General features: G+C 41.3%; 1 protein-coding gene across 6 annotated transcripts in view; it reads right to left on the bottom strand.

Annotated features, from left to right (window-relative positions):
* The window catches only part of trip12 (thyroid hormone receptor interactor 12), a 51,560-nt gene that overhangs the window by 26,048 nt on the left and 11,804 nt on the right, over positions 1 to 13,708 (bottom strand). For all 6 annotated transcript variants that reach the window (XM_053501196.1, XM_053501198.1, XM_053501199.1 and 3 more), the window contains exons 3-10: positions 11,764 to 11,883; positions 10,725 to 10,850; positions 9,715 to 10,598; positions 4,297 to 4,402; positions 3,986 to 4,116; positions 2,177 to 2,260; positions 1,648 to 1,734; positions 188 to 339 (exon numbers count right to left, since the gene is read on the bottom strand). In XM_053501196.1, the coding sequence (XP_053357171.1) occupies positions 188 to 339; positions 1,648 to 1,734; positions 2,177 to 2,260; positions 3,986 to 4,116; positions 4,297 to 4,402; positions 9,715 to 10,598; positions 10,725 to 10,850; positions 11,764 to 11,834 (1,641 nt within the window). In that variant the 5' untranslated portion in view covers positions 11,835 to 11,883. The remainder of the gene's footprint in view (positions 1 to 187; positions 340 to 1,647; positions 1,735 to 2,176; positions 2,261 to 3,985; positions 4,117 to 4,296; positions 4,403 to 9,714; positions 10,599 to 10,724; positions 10,851 to 11,763; positions 11,884 to 13,708) is intronic.

Raw genomic sequence — 13,708 nt, 5'->3', positions numbered from 1 at the left:
CTCATGGTTGCCAGACTGTGGGAGGGAATCTAGATGATCACTGATCAGCTCTTGTGTAACACCACTACTGCAAAGCCCTGCGTTGTCATCTCCTGCACTTCTGCTTCCTGTTCAGTTTTTATCCCTGTGCTAGGTACTCCAAACTTAGCGCTGAGCGAAACAATATACTAACGAACGACGGACTGACCAAAGCGGGTACGACACTCTTCACAGGAAATCCACCCAGGGTCTCCTCGTTCCCCATCACCAACAGCTGGCACATTTCTATGGCTGCCTGCAGCTGCTGAGACTCGTCGCCCGTTGCCTGTAGACCCTGCAGCAGCTGCTGAGCCTTTGAACCTGCAACACACTCAAACTGCTTAGTAGGATAAATGGGATAACATATTCGATAATACTCAGGGTATACTCGGATACTAAAAAACTGGATTATTCAGGTTAGTCACATTGTACTGCTATTATTTCGAACAATACTGTATACTACGTTATATCAAAGTAGTAAACACACTTTATTACATTGTATTATTGCATTGCTACTTTGATTTATGACACTTGAAATTAAGCTCTGGTGCATCTCTCTCGACAGGACTGTGTCCGGACACAGATCTGGGGGAGGATCCAAGTACTATAGCCTCGACCTCTTCAAATAGAAGAGAATTGCCACAACCAACAGTCTTTCCACAGTGGGCTTCCTAGCCAAACTAAGTAATCAGGGATGAAGTCAGGCAGGTGACCAAGAACCCAAGGGTCACTATAAATGACGTCCCTTGTGGAGACAGGATAGCCTTACAGGAGGACAGCCATTACTGCAGAACTTCACCAAATCAGGTCTCTATGGTAAAGCAGCTAGACAGAAGCCATCCCTCACTAAAAGGCACACAACATCTTACCTTATTAAAGCCCAACCCTACGGTTAAACACTGTGGTGGCTGAATCATGCCATGGGGATGTTTTTAGTGACAGGACTCAAGTAAAAATAAAGGGAAAAATGGATGCTCAAAACATCAGGCTGGGGTGACAGTTGAGGTTAGATTCAGAATAGCTCTTTAAAGGTCCTGGAGAGGACCAGCCAGAGTCTGGACCTGAACCAATCAATAGAGCGTCTCTGTCGAGACCTGAAAACGGCTGTGTATCAACCCTGTACATTCAACTTGGTTGAGCTTGAACGATTTTGCCAAGAACAAAGGGAAGAAACTTCCAAAAGAATGTTGTACCAAGCATCATTCACAAGCAGACATGAGGCCGCCATTGCTGCCAAATGCGCTTTAACCGAGTACCAAGTGATGGGAAGTACTTCAATAAACAGGAAATGTCAGGAATTATTAAATTAACAAAACACTCCTAATACCTGTTTTTACTGTGTCATTATGGAGGATTGTGGGTAGAATGCTAAGGGAGGAAAAAATTACTTGAATACATTTCAGGATGAGTGTGAAAACATTGTCGGCACTGCATGTGTGTGTGTGTGTTTATAAAAAAATAAAAATAAATAAAAAAAACACAAACATGCAGTTTAAATTCTACCTTAAAAAAAACTCATACATTTTTACATTAATTTGTAAGTTTTTTATTCTGAATACATGGGCTTTATTTAGACTCTTCATAGTGACTCATTAACGGGATTCTTATTAGCTATGAACAGATGCTTACTTGCTCCAGTGCCGATGGTACGATGGAACAGCTGGGACATGCGAGGTCCAAAAAGGTGAGGGGGAAGACCACGAGCCTCCAGTAGAGCTGTACACAAAACACACACATATATAAATTAATTTAAGAACGATTCTCAATCTGCAGCAGAGAGGAAACACAGGCATCAGTATATACAGTAAATAACCGCCATTTGCTGCCCAACTAACTACGTGGCCAAACAAACAAACAAACAGGCTGCACTGTAAGGCAGTGTTTCAAAAAGGTGCTGTTTCTCTTCGCTCACACCTTTCTCAAAAGCTTTAGTATAAGGCCATATTTGAGGACAAAGTGCGGGCCAACGTAAGCATTTGCTAAGGGTGCAAAAAAACACAGACGTGGCACATGATGGCTGTGAATTATGACTGCTTAGCACACATTTTATTTTAACAGTGTTTACAGTGATTTATTCATTTTAATTCAGGTTTTAACTGAATTTTTCAAGTCAGAGCTTCTGATCCAAAAAGGAAATTTGGTGACGAGCAAGTGTTACCTTGCAATCGGCCCATTTCTGAGTCATCTGATTCACTCTCTCCAGATGTGGTCATTCCCACAGCACCAGCCACTGAACTGGAGGCTAGAGAGAGAGAGAGAAAAAATGAATACAAAAAGACAGGTCTGAGTTGATCATGCTTGATACCTCGATGCTCGATCATCAATATCTTCATTTGGAGAGAAAGAAATAACGGAGGTTAGTAAGTTTACAATTAGCGAGCTAACATAACCTACAGGTGAGGAATTCCCACTAGCAGAGCTAACCACTTCAAATTCTGTATCAAAACAAAGAAGCCATTGAAGGATTGTAATGAAACAAGTTATCATGTCCTCAGTAGCCCAAAAATATTTCCATGATTACAATTTATTAATTATTTAGTTTTTTGGGGGGGATATTTTCCCCGAATTCCTCCCCATCTCTAGAGGGCTCCCATATTAAGGCTACTACTACCAATCAGTTGGTTGGGTCGCAGACTATCACGTGTTTCGACCCACGTGACGTCACCGACCGCATCTTTTCGAACTGCTTGGAGGCAGCGTAACACACTCGGAGGCCAGTGCTATCCGATCCTTCCGCTTGCGTGAGCTCACAGACGCCCCTGATTGGCTGTAAAGCCGTCATTAATGTGGGAGCACAAAGTACCTCTCATTCCTCCCCTGTGAGCGAGCTCGGCCAATCAGCCATTTCTAGGCCTCCGGCTGCGAGAGGTTACAGCATCACCCGGGAATCAAACTCGCGATCTCCGGATGATAGGGCGAGCACTTTACCATTGCGCTATATATCTAAATACAAATTGTGGTGTCGCTTTTTCAAACATCTTGCATGTCATAGGAAGTGATGATCATGCTTCCTCATTTTATCACACTCCAGTCCGGTAGGGAGTGCTACTGTATTGGTAACTGCCCATACTGGAGCCTGTACCAGGACACTTTTTGCACAAGGGAGGGTGCAATCTGGACAGTGAGTCAATCATTCACAGGGCACACATGTACACTACATGCTCACATACTCATTCACACTTCTAGCAGTTTGAGAACACTAAAGAAGTGTTAAATGGCAGTAGAGTTTGATCTAATGCCAATTTCCCAGTCAAAAACTTTTTTTTTGTTTGTTTTTTTTTTTGGGGGGGGGGGGTGTTCATTTTCCTACAGTTCAGGCGTGTAAATCCATAGGATGTCAGTTTAAAGCCGACATCCCAGATGCTTGCAAGCGATTTGAGTCATGTCAGGGTGTCATGTCATGACAGGGTTAGCGATTCTGAGTGCCATGTCGCTTGCACTCAGGCTTAGTGGGGAACATGATGTGTATCCAATAGTCATCATTCCTGCACAGTGCAGCTGTGCCTTTAAGAAAACAATGGAACTGTGACACAAAAAGAGTATTTTAATCCATTACATTTGTTTTGATTAAAATTTTCATTTGTAATTTGTTAAAAAAAAGCCAATATCATGTTGGTTTCTCCCAAAGAGACTGATTCTGCAATAGCTCATAGATGATGGTGAGACATGCTTGCTGTTAAGGTCAATCCTTAGGGTTTTCACAGAACACACCACTGCTTCCCCGCACACAGTGTACTTGGTCAAGCTGCCCAAGTATATTCCCCACCCCTTCTTAAAAATCTGTTTGTGAGAACGATGCCATCCGCATGTGATTAAGCTCCTGTACCTGTTTATTCTGCTACCTAGTGCTAGTGCTCAGGACACTTGTTGAACACCAGCAGTGATTTATACATTATGCAAATATCATGATTGTATGTGTGTGTGTGTGTGTGTGTGTGTGTGTGTGTGTGTGTTCGCGCATGTGCACCTGAAGCTCCCTGCGGCGTCTCCTCCGTGCGTGATGAATTGGCTCCGTCCTGATTGTTGTCGTTTTCGGCCATTTTGTCCTGTCGGCGAGTTTCAGCTGCACCACGCTTCCCTAAACCTGAACCTCGCCGACTACAGACAGACAGACAGACAGACAGACGAGAGAAGGGAGAAGAAAGGGGACAGGGAGAGAGAAAGCGAAAAGCAGTTATACAAACTTAACAATGAGGACATGATCTAATGTAACGTCTCTCATTCTCTCTCGCTTACACAGACACGCACAGCTGCGCTGACAAACGGAGCAGGACTTACCTGGTGCTGGCGCAGGAGCCCGTGGTCTTTTGTCGGGTGCTCCTCCTAAAGCTGGGGAGTTCTGCTGGGGGAGACTCACTGCGCTTTTTAGTGGACTTTCTCAGACCTTAAAAAAACAAAAACACACACATTACTTAAACCCAAACACGCACAAGTTCATGTCAGCACTAATGCTTGGCTACATCGAATATTAACGGTCGCAGAAATTATCAAAGCAAATGTTGAACAAATTATCTATAGAAGTGTGTCCAGGTCGTAATTCATAATTTAAATCAAAACAGAACTGGACATAAATCAGAGATTCTCATGCTGTGATGATGCTGTTCATCTGACTCGGATAAAGATCGGGCATATGGAAGAAACAAGTAGGGCTTAAACACGATGACAAATACTTTGGCTTATATAGTCAGCCTCGATAGGTACAAACACCTAAATGACTACCTTTGGTTTTAAAGTAAAATGCTTGACGTTGACCTGTTGTACTCGTACATTAAAGGGTTCTATTCCTTAAAGTCTAAATTATCAGGACTCCCAGGTCATTAATTCAGTCCTGACTTTACTTCACATTTAAACGTAAACCAAACTTCTCTCAAAATGCATGAGACGTGCAAGTCAAACCAGGAAATGTGATTGTGCAGGAAATCAAAAATATTTACGAGAGGAAAAATCGTCTATTTAATCCCGAGCTACACTAATGCACTCACGCCAGCGTTTCACAAGCACTTCGATGCCATAACAGTCTAAAGGTTTATTAGCACACCGGAGCCAGAATCAGGACCTGCTTCACGTCTGAAACGCTGGTCTCCCAGGAACTCCTTGAAACGTGTGGAAATTGCTTAAAGCGAGGACAGGGCGGTGATTGGGATGTGGCAACAACTCCAACCTGAGTTCCTGTAATATGCAAGTGGTGTTAATGAACGATCGCGTGTACAGTCATACAGACGCGTCTCTTCCGCAAGTTGGCAACAAGTTATCCGTCAGTTTTCAAGGATCAGGTGATCCACTTGCTTAATGCTCGCGTGAACGACTAGGCTACGGGCCACAACGGCCATTAATGTCATGCAGGAACATACAGCTTTTATTTAAAAGAAGCCATTAAAATGTTTTACTGCGGCCAAAAATCTCATCACCGCTCTTGTGATTTTACTCCTTCATTCACAAAAAATTCTTTTTGAGTCTTGAAAGGTTCTCAAACAAAGTTTAAACTCATGACTTAAGCAAGGCAAAAAATAAATAAATGAATCTAAGCAGCAAAGAGTGGACATTAAAGGAACAGAGCACCATTACAGCTACTGGTCACCTGCATCTGAGCAAACGTGATGCTTTTGGTTTGGCCTCAAACTACTGATGATTATATAAAACAACAACAAAAAAAGCAAAGCTAAAACCGTATACACAAACTAATTTATCAACAGAAAACAGTGTGTACTGTAATCACATCCACTCAGTGGTTTTTACACACTGATTTATCACATCGGTTCACAATCAGTAGAAATCTTTCAAACATACATGAAACCAGACCGAGTCCACCTCACAAATCTGTGCGGCTTGGGAAAGGTCAACATTTCCACAGAACTCCAACACTGCAAGAGTTTGCACACACTGCAGCACACACTCTGCTTCCCATGAACCTCACCCTTCCTGTACAGCTCAATAGGGTGTTTTTTTTTTTGGTTAGGTTTTTTTTTTTTTTTTTTTTGGAGTTGTCACAAAACCTACTTTTACTGACGTGACAAGAACTCAATACAGAGGTCACGTGTCACCATGCACACTGCACCTACAGCTCAGATTTCTTTAACAGCATTATGAAGACCAGTGACTCCTATCTACACTTACAAACTGAATTGAATTCGCACCGTCATAAAGACCAGTGACCGTGTGCACCGAGGCGTAAAGTTGGTTTCATGGTTGTTTATTTAAAAAAGCAGGACGTCGCTTGAAACATGGAACAACGTTTTGTAACAGAAGTTGAAAAAAAAAAAAATGTAAATTGATGTCCTACCTCAGCACTCGCCCAGCGTGAGTCTCGATCTGAAACTTACTGTAGCGACGGGTATTTTTAGCGTATTTTTAATCTATTATTAGCAGCACAGAGCTTGGCTGAAACGTGAGTCGATGCCTCCCGTCATGGCGACCCGAGAGAAGGGAACGAGTGTCCGTTAAATCAGTGCAAGGTTAAGAAGGTTCACAAGGTATAAATGCTGAACTTAACAGCTTTCTGCCAGGGTGTCGTTCCACTGCATTGCTATAAAGCATAACTGAAGCAATAACTAAAGCCATAGTAACTAAATGGAGGTAACATTTGAAACTTGCAAATCAAAAGCATGTTTTCAGTGCACTCTGTGGTGTGAAGTTTATTTTTTCACAGCGGAGTTCTGGAGAGAAAATGGCTTGGAGCTTTATGGAAGCAATAACCAGCACCAACAAAACAAACTCTTTTATTATTCTGTAAGGCAGTCTTGATTTGTTGCATTAATAAACTTTTTTCCCCCTTTTTTAAATTCAAATAGACAGATATTTGATCCACAGTCTTTACTCTGATTTAAGTGTGCACCTAAAGGAGCTTCCAGTTTTCATCATCTTCATCACCACCTCAGTCTGAGTGTAAACACAGCTAATGACACCAGCTGTAGAATAATCGGTTTAGTGCCACACTTAATAATTCATGCCGGTACCAGTCGAGAGTGAACTCGGGCAAAGGCAGGGGACACTACAGCTTCCTCAAAGCCGTTACAGAGGGATGAACCTGAGCGAAACAGGAGGAAACATTAAACAGCAGATCGAAAGACTGAACCGGGAAAATATCAGACGCAGAAGAGATGGTGCAGAAGATCGCCTATGTAAATTACAAGGGTGCTGATGTAGCACTCCTGAAGGCTGAGGACATTTGGTTCTTTGCTTACAGCCGACACACATCTAGCTCCAGTCAGACACACCAAGCGAGGCATTACATCTTGGATCCAACGAAAAAATTATAATTTGTATCAGTAGGGGATTAATATAGATGTTAAATTATTCCTACACCAAACCGCAACTAAATTCTCTAGTCGGATTAATCAGAAGATTTTATTACATTTCCGTAACAGCTCGGACAGTAGTATTAACTGGAATATAAAACTGATTTTAATTAAGGCTAATGTTTGTATGGCTACTAAGGTATGCAAATAAATTTCCTAAAATTATAACAAGATTTATTTATAACAGCTGACAAATTGTTTATTTCACATTCATTAAGGAATCTGTAGTTTTAAACAGTAAGCTTCCCTTCACTGGCGAAACTCCAGGACTGAGAAGTTTGAGATTTCTCCGCCAAGCGGCAACTACAAGTAGTACAAGTTCTATTTGCCGAATAAATTTCAGAGGGTTTTCCACCACATCCCGGGTAAATGTTTGTCCCAAAATAGTCATGTAATTAAGTTGTTTTTTTTTTTGTAAAACTGCGGGTTCTTTCTCCTGCTACTCTGGACGGGGTGTGCAGACACAAACGTACACTGACACAAACACAAGCGCACAGTGGGATGCAAGCCACCATGCTACCTCTACTTACTCTACAGGGAAGTCACCTGGCCTTAACTTGTCTGGGGCTAGGTAGCGTCAGCATCAGGCTAACCAAGTAGCTAGCTTGTTTGAGGCGATATTTATAAGGACTCAGTCAACCTTCCACTCAAAAGGAGCACAAAGCAAGGGCATGCACACAGTTTTGTGAGAAAGGGTGGTTTGAAAACCATGATGTTTCAGGAGGCTGGCTGCTAGCGAACACGTCACCACAGGTCAGGTGGGTTTGGGTGGTCTATTCAGAGGATACTTTCACTCCCTCATTACACACACACACACACACGCTCAGGCACAGTTTATTATTTGAGACGCAATTTTTCCCCTGAATGGTATCCATAGCTGTTGTTTACACAGTTTATGCCGCCAGTGTAAAAACTTGTTATGCTTTTGTCATAAAAGGAGCTGATTATTCATTTTATTTTTCATTTACTTTATTTATTAGATCCACCCGCTTCTAAAAAACAGGACAGAAAAACACCCGCTTACTGTCTGCATGGTTCTCATCAGTCTAGTGCTAATACAGCACATGGTGTTTAATTTGCGCATCACAGAGAGCATTATTAGAGAGGGTGGATCAGCTCTCCATTCAAGTCAGGTGCAGGTATGAAAAAATAAAAAAAATATATGACCTGAGTATTGTCACTGACCGCAGAATGATGCCACAAAATGATCTGTGCCATTTTAGCAGGATTAAGCTCATCAAAATTATTACAAATTCTAAAATTTATCATCAGTTGATGAATAAAATGATCTTTTAAAATGGCTCCCTTCTTCAGTTTGCACTCTCATCATCTATACTGCTTTATTCTGTATTTACGGTAGCGGGGGCCTGGAGCCTATCCCAAGTACACCCTGGACAGGGTGCCAATCCATCGCAGAGCACACACACTTATTCACATACTGATTCACATACTAGGGGCAATTTTGAAAACGGCATTTAACCTAATCTGCATGTACAGCAATTTTTTTCTGCTAACAAATATTAAAAGAAAAAAACTTTATATTTTCTAGTATTCTAGTATCTTTCCTCTGCTAAAACAAATTTATTATAATTCTAACCAATTTTTTAAACCACTAAAATAGTGCCTCTGTCTAGAGAAAGAAGGTAACAAAATGACAGCTGTATTAAAAGAAAAACAGTATTGTGAAAAGGTTACCTTGTATAGCTGTATTGTTCATGAATAGGGAAATTAGGTTGGTCAGGCTGTTCATCGTCATGCAAATCAGTCTTAAAAACTATTACTAACTGATTCCTAAACTCTACAGTTGGAGAAAAAAATAATTAACTTTGATTATTATACAACGTTTCATCACACCTCGCCATCGCAAATTATTTTCCTAGAACAGCAGACCCTTGACTTTTTTCTTTTCATATCACAACGTCCTACATCATCACCCTACTGCAGCGGTCAGTGTTATAGCTCAAGAAAACTTCAAGATATTATTACTTCTAATAATAAAATACTTTTTAATGAGCATGTCTTATTGCTGATTAGCAAAAAAGTCACAGCAAGTCCGATCTGTTCTCATTCAAGTCGCATGACTGTATATCGGATATAGTGACTCAGATACTAAAAAAACATCAGATTTTTGCAGACAGTCAGAACAAAATCAGATCTGGGTCACAGAGTAAAAAAATAAAAAATAAATTAGAATTGAGTCACATCAGGCTGGTAATGTGAAGGTAGCCTTGGTTTATATTTACTCAGACAGCCAAGATACCTTCTAAGAAAAACTCTGGTGACGTGATATTGACAGACACTGGAAAGTTGCTTACGCTGTGCGTAGTGTGTTTAAATTACCATTAGAGATATGTATACTACGGACACTTCAACAGACCTTAACTGAGAGCTAGAGACTCACTGGCAAGTTTGGCCTGCAGTCCACTCGGTCCGGGTTTGCTGGACCCCGAGGGCGTTTCGGGTTTGGAGGATCCAGGCAGAGTGAGTCTAGGTTTCGGTAAGTTCACTCTGGGACTGAAGCGGCTTGTCCAATCGAATTTAGACGCAGCAGTGCTGGATTTGCTGTGCTCTTTGTCACGACTGCTGCGGCGAGGAGAGGGTGAAGAAGCGGAACGAGACCGCCTCGACTTGCTCTGATCTTTACCCTGCTTGAGCCGGGCGCCCTGTGAGGGCGGGGCACCACAGCCGCTGGCACCCGCAACCACCACAGAAGAGGAGGAGGAGGAAGAGGAAGTGAAGGATGAAGACGAAGCGGAAGAGGAAGAAGCGGAGTCGGTCACAGATTTGGCCGAGGCGGCCGATTTGGACGCCAGTTTGGAGGGTTTGGATGAGCGGCTGGCCTGCTCGCTGCTCGAGCCGGATAAAACTGAGGAAGAGGAAGAAAACGAGGAGGAAGAAGAAGAGCTAAATGGGGCGTCTGCCTTTTTACGTTTGTGGGAGGAGCTGGTGGCAGGGCACGTGCTGCTCTTCCTGTTTAGTGTCCTGCTTGTTGGAGGTTCGGATGCCAGGCGTCGCTTTTTGGACCTGCCCGTGGGCGGGGACTCGGGGGCGGAGTCAGCAGTAGGGTTAGCAGGTTCCGACTGCTCGGAGCTCTCGGGGGCTGGAGCTTTGGGCCGCTTAGCCGGGCTGGGCGAGTAGGATGTGTTGTTGTGGTCAGGCGCAGAGCTACGTTTGAGGGCGCGGTTGTTGCTGACTTCACGTGACTCGTGTTGGCCGGAGCTACCAGCTGCCTCCGAATCCGGGTCAGATACAGAGTGATTAAGCGAAGACAGAGAAAGACTGTTTCTGCAGAGAGAGAGAGAGAGAGAGAGAGAGAGAGAGAGAGATAGATATAGAGATATTAGGGCGGATTCTTTATTTACAGTATGTAAAAATATCTGAACAAGATTTGAGTTACGACGATGATGATACCTTCTGGGGGCGTGGCCACGCGAGGAGCCAGCTGCAGGTGTGGGTGGGGATTTGGAAGCTTTAGTATATGACCGTCTACTGTCAGGAGGGGAATTTGTTTTTTGTTTGGTTTGTTCTGACTGCAACCTGCAGAGGAGTTACAACATAAAAGACAATGAATTAGAAAAAAATATCACCTGATTTACACTTACACAAAACATTTCATAAATCATAAAGCGGTAAGCAAAGTAGCATTCACGGGGACTATATTCTCCGTATTGGATTTCAATGGCATACGTTTTACACACAATAAGTGAAAAGCTGATTCATGCCTTAAGCCTTAATCTTTTTCGCAAGTTCAACGATCAAGGTTTGGGCATGTTAGAACTCAACCTGCGGCTAAAGCAGGCAGTTTACACACAAAAAAAACATCAGTTCTCATACTTTTTAACTGTAGAACATCTGGCTTATAAGAGATAGCAGTAGATACATGAGTAGCATGAATAGCTGTAATAAAATAATTTAGCCTAAATTTAAAGCAAAAATAAAATAAAATATGTAAACGCATAGAGGTTGTAAATACCTATAAAAAAATTCCTTCAAATTATAAATTGGTGCTGTTTAAAAATATAGGCACCCCTGATTTTAAACTTTTTAAAAATGGTACACTTGGTCATATAGTATTGGGCTACAACTACAAGCATCACATTTTTGTGCGTGTTTGGGGCAAATGTGTGATGTTGGGGAAATGTAAGCCCCATATTGCAATACTCTTTAAAATTTTCTTAATCATCTTAAGAAATCATCTTAAGAAATTTTATTACAGGAACAGCTGAATGTGAAGAATCGCACCAGTTCAAGCTTTTTATGCTTTTGGTATTAATAATTATAATAATACTCCATTGGCACTGAATTAAAGTTCTGAAAATTATGACAAACCTTACTACACACTGCCCTTCTTCTAACAAGTGATGAAGTAGATTACATAGCTATATACAGCTTTTCATACAGAGATTATAAAATACACATGCATGCGGTAGTGTGTTGTGGGTGTACAGACCTGGTGGCGAGTGTGTTCCTCTGTGATCGGCGCAGTGACCCCCCTGCAGTGTGATTAATCCTGATGGACATTGGCACCTCTCTCCTGAAGGGACATACCCTTTATAGACACTACCATTCACTACAGAGATAGACAGGAGAAAGAAAAGCTGGAATCATTTATATAAACAGAGAATATTAGGGGTGAAACACAAAGTGTATTTGAATTTGTTAGACGATTACATGAATTTCAGCTTGGTGCGAGCTGTGATGCAAGTGAAAACAGTCCAGCTTTAACTAGTGCTAGGGGATTTTTTTTAGCTTTACTGTTAATGATAAGTGATGCCATGGTGCTATTATGTCACTCTTAATGGGGTAGGAACTTGTCAGGAAAGACATGCGCCTGGTTTACTTATTTTAATAAATAAGGGTTCATGACGTTGCGCTTAAATAGTAATATTACCATCTATTATATTACAGTCTAAATATGTTAGAAAAATATCACCTAAATACCATGAATAAAAAAAATGATTGTTTCCATAATGTGCTACAAATTTCAAAACTTTGTGCATCTAGATACCCAGGGGAGAGGCATTAGTAGTGTTACAGTACTCAAAAAAAATCAAAGAGTTCACTTCAGTCACAATTCAGTGTGTTTTCAGGACAGTGAATGTGTGTGGGAAGCTTGTTTTTATATATATACACACACAACCGATCAAAAGTTTTAAGTTTTAGAACACTTTTTGTTTAGTGATTTATTTTCTACATTCTACAACAATACTGGGGATTTCAAAACTATAAAATAACATATGGAATTGGGTAATTATGCAACAACAAGAAAAACAACAGTTAGTTGTTATTTTAAGACACAGAGGTCAGCCTTTCTGTAGTAGTTCTTGCAAGAACAGTATTGTCAAGTGCATTTGCAAAATTCGTCAAGCACCATAATGAAACTGGCTCTCATGAAGGCCATCCTAGGAGGACGAGACCAAAACCTACCTCTGCCCCAGACGAGAAGTTCATTTAGAGTTATCAGCCTAAAAAATGACCAATTAACAGCACCTCAGATTAGAGGCGTTATGAATTCTTTACAGAGCAAAAGTAGCAGACACATCTCACCATTAACTGTTCAAAGAAGATTAATGCATTTTTGGACGCCTTTAGCATTCCTTTACAATGTAGAAAGAAATAAAAATCAGGAACCATCATGGAGTTAGAAAGTGTTTTAAAACTTTTGAACGGTAGTGTGCGCGAGTGTGTGTGTATATATATATATATATATATATATATATATATATATATATATACACACACACACACATACACACACAGTGGTGTGAAAAACTATTTGCCCCCTTCCTGATTTCCTATTCTTTTGCATGTTTGTCACACTTAAATATTTCTGCTCATCAAAAAACAGTTAACTATTAGTCAAAGATAACATAATTGAACACAAAATGCCGTTTTTTAAATGAAGGTTTACGTTATTAAGGGAGAAAAAAAAAACTCCAAATCTACATGGCCCTGCGTGAAAAAGTGATTGCCCCCCTTGTTAAAAAAAAATAACTTAACTGTGGTTTATCACACCTGAGTTCAATTTCTGTAGTCACCCCCAGGCCTGATTACAGCCACACCTGTTTCAATCAAGAAATCACTTAAATAGGAGCTACCTGACACAGAGAAGTAGACCAAAAGCACCTCAAAAGCTAGACATCATGCCAAGATCCAAAGAAATTCAGGAACAAATCAGAACAAAAGTAATTGAGATCTATCAGTCTGGTAAAGGTTATAAAGCCATTTCTAAAGCTTTGGGACTCCAGCGAACCACAGTGAGAGCCATCATCCACAAATGGCAAAAACATGGAACAGTGGTAACCCTTCCCAGGAGTGGCCGGCCGACCAAATTTACCCCAAGAGCGCAGAGACAACTCATCCGAGAGGCCACAAAAGACCCCAGGACAACATCT

The sequence above is a fragment of the Clarias gariepinus genome, chromosome 7 (assembly GCF_024256425.1).
Source record: "Clarias gariepinus isolate MV-2021 ecotype Netherlands chromosome 7, CGAR_prim_01v2, whole genome shotgun sequence".
Lineage (NCBI taxonomy): Eukaryota > Metazoa > Chordata > Actinopteri > Siluriformes > Clariidae > Clarias > Clarias gariepinus.
This window is presented reverse-complemented; position numbering and strand designations above follow the sequence as displayed.